Source organism: Aspergillus alliaceus (assembly GCF_009176365.1).
Source record: "Aspergillus alliaceus strain CBS 536.65 unplaced genomic scaffold BDW43scaffold_36, whole genome shotgun sequence".
NCBI lineage: Eukaryota > Fungi > Ascomycota > Eurotiomycetes > Eurotiales > Aspergillaceae > Aspergillus > Aspergillus alliaceus.
In genome coordinates this window covers 1-6,220 of record NW_022474719.1, presented here as the reverse complement: position 1 = coordinate 6,220, position 6,220 = coordinate 1, and the positions used below count along the sequence as shown (strand labels likewise).

Genomic DNA, 6,220 nt, shown 5'->3' with positions numbered 1-6,220 from the left:
GGGTTGAGGCTCACAGAAGAGACCCAGTATTAGCCGGTGAGGCAGCTTCCCAGAAACTCTATGCACAATAATTCTTTCTGTACGGTTGATTGTTCGCTGTAAGGTATCTGTCAACATATTGCTAATAAAGTAGTACAATGGAGCCTGGCCAATATGTGATGTGGTTGATTCCCTGCTGCAAAGAGGCACAAAAGTCCTGCTATTCCACGCCATGACACAAATTACAGATCACAATCATCCGGTAAATTTTTATCCCAAACATAGTCTACTCTAACTTTACTCTAGGACTACATCGCTAGTTAGTTCTAAATTCATTAGCTGACTAAATGCGATTATGCACTGAATATTAATGAACCAAGGCAAAAGCCGTTCACTGTGGTGGGACCTATTAAAACCTTCGATTAATAACTTTAATGGTGATTTGGTCCTTTTGATATTGGAAACTCTGTCTATATCCTGGGCTATATCAACAATATTAACGGTCATCGTCCTTTGTTTCTACTATGCCATTTAGATTAGCAACCCACCCGCTATCTATTGTAATTGACGTATTAGCCACAAATTTTTGAATTGTCAAAATCCTTCAAGGCATTGAACATGGTTTTCAGGGAACAGTAGCAATGGCTCGGGAGGATATGTGCTGCCTAGAAATAGTACGAGAATCATGCTCGGCGATAACGGATGGCGGTCCTCCAGCTGTGGAAATGAGGCTACCGAGGGGTCATAGCCGCTAATACTGAATCCAGACTAGTACCTGACTATCTATCCCGAATATAAACTGGACTATATCCCCAAGGATCGTTGACGGGTAGATGCGTTCTCCTATTTTGGTAGTTCCGAACATCGAAGGACTAAAGCAGAGCAAAACTCCTAACATATCAATAATCTCTCATGGGTCAATTCTGTTCCGCTACCGGAATAAGCTTCAACGGAGCTTACCCCGAGGGTACATTGGTAAAGTGGAGATGGGGATCCAGAATGGGGGTTAACGAGCAGGGTCTTATCAGTAGCTAATTTAACTATTGTCTTAGTCTCCACGGACATCCGACGGTCCACCGAAGGCTGGCCGCGGAGTATCAGAACGTATATAAGGAAGGAATTGGTCAATTCTAAAGCCATGGCCGCTGACAGGTTGATGCGTGTCACTCAGTTCCCGTCGACATGCATTTACAGAACCTCCTCGTCGTTAGCTCCCTGGCAACAGGCGCAGTAGCAGGGAACTTCCGGAGACAAGCCCCCACAAATGGAACAGGGACTGCGTGTGCACAAATAAGTAGCAGGGCAGCTAAGACCTTAGCGGCTTCGCCCTCGGGTAAGTTCTGTGTAATTTCAGCAATGTTGTTGGAGAAATCGTATACTAACTTTGTCTTACTGCAGCTACCCCCGTCGTGGATGGTGAGCTTGCTCTGGCTTGCTTGAAGTCCGTTCCTTTGGGAAAGAATGAGGCCATCCAATTGATGGAGTCAATATTCCCATACGTAGAGTGGCAATCTGGTAGGTAGTCTACCTGCCCTATCAATGTCTTTCTCAGCCACAGGTTACTGACGCAGCATCAGACACCTCGTATATTAAAAACCCACCCTCCGCTTACCTGGAACCGGCGGTGGATATCTGGGCTGAACTGGACAAAGTGAATGACAAGGTCAAGTCTGATGCCTATAAAGGCGAATATGATTTTCAAGCCGATCTCTTTAAGGCGTTCAACCTGGCCCATGACGGACACTTCCGTTTCTTTCCAGACCTGTTGACCAAGGCACTGACTTTCCACCGCAATGTCGGCTTGGTCTCTGTCAGCTTAGATGGCAAGAAGACTCCCGAAATTTTCGTGCATAGTAGGATTTGTCCCTATAAAGCTTCTATGGAGTCTATTTCTAACCTCACTAGGTGACATCGTCGAGAAGGTGGAGAACGGCTTCGATCCCTCTCCGGTCAAAACGATCAATGGGGGAGATGCCGTGAAGTACCTTGAAGATTGGTCTCAGCTTGGAAGTCTTAATGACCCCGATGCACTTTACAACTCACTGTTCTTCTCAAAGCCCTTTGCAGCCAGCACCCCAGACTTCGAAGGTTATTTCTCGGGCAGTGCTCGCTTTGGGTACCTTTGGCCGGGGGCTAAAACTACGATTGGGTTTGCAAACGGAACAAGCAGGGTTTATCGAACCACAGCACAAGTCAAAGGAGATTTCACCGGAGTGACTGATGGAGAGAGCATGTATCAAAAGTTCTGCACCGGTCCTACCAGCACGGCGGCATCTGCTGCCTCATCGTCCACATCGGCATTGGCAACACCCTCGGCGACAGCGATAGCAACTCCAGCGCCTGGCTACCCCGACCCTGAGGTCATCAGCTCCGACAATGTCGTCTCTGGCTATTTCCTGGACTCCGACCGGAACTCAGAGGTAGCCGTGCTGAGCATGTTGTCTTTCGAGCCCAGCACCCCGGCCGAATTCCAAAAGGTCGTCGAAACATTCCTCCGACAAGCAAAGGCAGCGGGCAAGAAGAAGCTCGTCATTGACCTTTCCGGCAACGGAGGAGGCTACATTCTCCAAGGCTACGATACCTTCCGCCAGCTCTTCCCCAGCATCGTCCAGGACGGATACACGCGCTTCCGCTACACCGAGGCCTTAGCCGCCATGGCCGAACAATTCGAATCAGCCCTCAAAGACTACAATCCCGAAACAGCAACCGACGCCGAAATCCAAATGTTCGAATCGCCACCAAACTACCGCTACGACGTGAACCTCCAAGGCAGGCACTTCACTTCCAGCGAGGAAAAGTTCGGCCCACACGAGTACAACGGCGACCCATACACAAGCATCATCCGCTGGGACCTGGACGACCCGCTCACGACCATCAACGAGACCTACGGCATGGGCATGGACATCACAGGCTATGGATCTCGCCGGAACTTCACCCAGCCGTTCGCAGCAGAAGACATCGTCATGCTCTACGACGGCTACTGCGCCTCGACCTGCACGCTCTTCTCCGAGTTCATGCGTCTTCAAGGTGGCGTCAAGAGCATCGCTATTGGCGGCCGTCCATCCACGGACCCCATGCAGGGGATCGGTGGTATCAAGGGCTCCAACAATTTTGCCTTTGGCTACATCTATTCCCTGGCTCAGTTGGCCATTGAGTCCGCTACTCCCGGGCAGCAACACTCGGCTAACTGGTCTGCTCTCACTGAGCTGAGCACACTACCCACCAACCGCTCGACGGATACCTCGATCAACGTGCGGGACAATATACTGCCGGATAACCTGGAAGACGGGCTCCCGTCGCAGTTTGTGTATGAGAAGGCCGATTGCCGTCTGTTCTACGAGCCTGAGATGGTCGTCGACGTCACGGCGATGTGGGAGGCTGCGGCCGATGCGGCATGGGGAAGCAAGGAGTGCGTCAACGGGCACCTCGATCTGAAGAAGCGGACCGTTACGAGGCATCGCCGGAGTAGGAAGACCCTACCGCGCATGATGACCGTGGATGTGCCTGCCAACCCGGTGTCGGACCGCGTGTCTTGGTGGACACAGAAGCATGGTACCAAGGTACCTCTGTGATTAGTCTCAGTATTTTAATGAATCGTAAGGTCATGGTGATGCATGCAAGGTATTGAGCTCCCCAGCTTCCCTCAGCGTATACAATGGCCCGATGTTGGGGTTGGGGGGAAGAAATGGGTTCAAACGAGATCATGTAAGATATCAGTGGTACATGCCTACATAATAGTTTCTTAGCAAGCTCCAGTTCTGCAACGTGTCTGAACTTGTAAGCTCCTTTGACCTATGATCATTAGGCCCTTACATTGAAGGCGAGCCACATACCACGCTTAGCCCCTCATTGTACAATTCTGGTTCCTAAAGGCCATTAGGGCATCAAACGCAAAGGTGACTATGAGAAGAACACCCAGTCTTCTATCACTAGAGTTCTACCATTTGTGCTAGATTTCCGAAGGGAACCATTAATTAGTAACGAAAAGCCTCTAGAATACATAACAACACAACAAGAACCACATCAACTTGGACAAAATCAGAAGTTCCTATCATGTAAGGTGGACGTACCTACACTTCAGACATTGACAATTATAATTTCCCAATTCTCCTGCTAGCCTCTTTCTTCCCATTGCTGCGATCAGGGGCTGCGCCAAAAAAATGACCGAGTGGGAAGCACAAATTAACTAATGGAGATTGAGAGCAAGGGAGCTACGGAATGATAACCTCTGTGCTCGTGAGGCAGCAGTTCGAACTGCAGGAGATAGGTTACAGACCAAAGTGACCTCTCCTGAACAATGCGTGACAGACATAAAGCTCTTCTTCGTCCAGCTCAGATGGAAGTGTTGTCACTTCGGCTCGATTTTGAAAAATCTTGTCTAGTTTTGCCTCAGTTTCCTGGACACACTTCCGTCCATCAGTTAGTTCTTGCCAGAGAATAATCTGCTGCCTTTCTTGCTCTGCGAATTCCCGCCACTCCGCAATGACTGGTTGCCAATCGCCCTTTGAAACAAGCGCTTCTAGGTGTTGGCCGGAGAGCAACTTATAACGCCTCTCTATATCTTCGAAAGTGTAAGCAATAAGGTTCTTTTCCAATCCACACACGTCTTGGATATCCTTGTTACAAGCTTTCAAGATGTGTTGCGAACTCAATTTGGCATTCTTCCATGTCTGTACAGCGAAGTTCCATGGCTGTAGGAAGGAGTGCCATTCCTGGAGAATATGCTTCCAATCCAAATTTAGTTTCTCGACCAAAGTCTTTGAGTCGATGCCAGCCTCTCAAGGCACTTTGCCATGTCTCACCGACGGCTGCCCAGCTTCGATTCAAGTTGTCATGATCTCGCCTGGCAATTTGCCATTTCGGCTGATCGCCGTTCCAAAGCCTGACCTTCGCCTCCTCCGGCTGATCCCAGAGGTTGGAATTCTCGTGTCTCCAGGTTTCTGCTGAATAGTACCAATTCCTGGCTTCTCGCTCCCCCCGAGCGCCGTCCTCTGTCAAGCGTTCGTCGTGGTTTTGATGAGATCCATCCCTCTCCATCCTGAAATAGTGCGTATACTTCCCAATAGAATCACGGGACTTGGTTTCGGTGGGATAGCATCCTTCCAGGTTTTCATGGCTTCGTTTCATGGCTTCGCCATCCTTCAGCCCCTGAACGTAGCAGTCACCAAGGAGCTCATCTGTATCAAGCGATGTCCAGGCGAAATTAGACCCGGATAGGACCAAACTGGACCTTGTAGTCTTGGTGTAGCGGGACCGAATGATAAAAGGTGTTCTGCCTCCTGGAGATATACGGACATGATCGCCTTTACCCATGCTTGTAGGGCCCAAGCCAATTCTACGGGGAAGTACGAAGGCTTGATGAGAGAAACAAAATTAATGGTCTGCTTCAAGGAAATGATCGCGACTTGCATTCTCGTACCTTGACCATTGGGCGCTTCTTTTCTTTTTTCTATCCCATTGAAATAGGCAACACGCGAGGCTGTCCTCGATATATGGTCCTCCAGGAATGCGCAGCGACATGTGTGCTGTCCATTTGATCTTTTTATTTCAGTCTCATCTACTGCACCGCCATTGTAACCTGCTCATACCACTCCATCTGGTCAAAACGAAATAAGAACAGGAAGATAGTGAGAAAGCCGTCTAACCGCACCCCAATATATAACTAAGTATTATACAGTAATATCAAAACCCGGGAATAACCTCCGCCTTATCAATCAACCGAAAACCAACTCAATTTCCCCTCGTTTTCCACCCCCACCAACAACAACAACCATAAATAGACTCATAAACCCACCCCCCCCCTCCCCCCCAAAACATATATTCCCAAGAATAAGATATACAACCCACCATAAGAGCAAATATGGACCCAAATATGGACCCAAAAACCCTCTCCCAATCCCTCAGCCCCTCCAAAATCCACGCAGCCCACACCCTCATAAAGCCCTACATCCACCGCACACCTCTCCTAACCAACAAGACCCTCAACAGCCTAGCCTCCACCCCGCAGACCCCCGATGCCCTACAGGGGACACCCTACGAGGGCCAGACCCCCGCGGAACCAAAGATAAATTTCTTCTTCAAATGCGAGAATCTACAGCGGATTGGCGCGTTCAAGGCGCGCGGGGCGTTTCATGCTTTGCTAAGGTTGATTGAGGAGAAGGGGGAAGATGAGGTGCGGAAGAGGGGGGTTGTGACACATAGTTCTGGTATTTATTCAGTTTTTTTTTTTTTTTTTTTTTTT

At 49.3% G+C, this 6,220-nt stretch overlaps 2 protein-coding genes across 2 annotated transcripts; one reads left to right on the top strand and one right to left on the bottom strand.

The window, feature by feature from the left end:
• The first annotated feature begins 805 nt into the window (after nt 1-805).
• BDW43DRAFT_282898 (uncharacterized protein) lies at nt 806-3,758 on the top strand. Its single transcript, XM_032042697.1, has 4 exons — nt 806-1,312; nt 1,378-1,494; nt 1,557-1,832; nt 1,885-3,758. The coding sequence occupies exons 1-4, from the start codon at nt 1,162-1,164 to the stop codon at nt 3,549-3,551; spliced, it is 2,211 nt and encodes a 736-aa protein (XP_031897971.1). The 5' UTR covers nt 806-1,161; the 3' UTR covers nt 3,552-3,758.
• Nucleotides 3,759-4,058: 300 nt separating this feature from the next.
• On the bottom strand, nt 4,059-5,039 carry BDW43DRAFT_282896 (uncharacterized protein). Its single transcript, XM_032042696.1, has one exon. It carries the CDS (start codon nt 5,014-5,016, stop codon nt 4,600-4,602), a length of 417 nt encoding a protein of 138 aa, XP_031897970.1. The 5' UTR covers nt 5,017-5,039; the 3' UTR covers nt 4,059-4,599.
• Between the last annotated feature and the right edge of the window lie 1,181 nt (nt 5,040-6,220).

Bases quoted from the DNA above. Each gene is read 5' to 3' on its own strand.
- BDW43DRAFT_282898 (XM_032042697.1), top strand. From the start codon at position 1,162: ATGCATTTACAGAACCTCCTCGTCGTTAGCTCCCTGGCAACAGGCGCA. The intron at 1,495-1,556 runs GTAGGTAGTCTA...ACGCAGCATCAG, and splicing joins ATACGTAGAGTGGCAATCTG to ACACCTCGTATATTAAAAAC. The intron at 1,833-1,884 runs GTAGGATTTGTC...TAACCTCACTAG, and splicing joins TCCCGAAATTTTCGTGCATA to GTGACATCGTCGAGAAGGTG.
- BDW43DRAFT_282896 (XM_032042696.1), bottom strand. From the start codon at position 5,016: ATGGAGAGGGATGGATCTCATCAAAACCACGACGAACGCTTGACAGAG.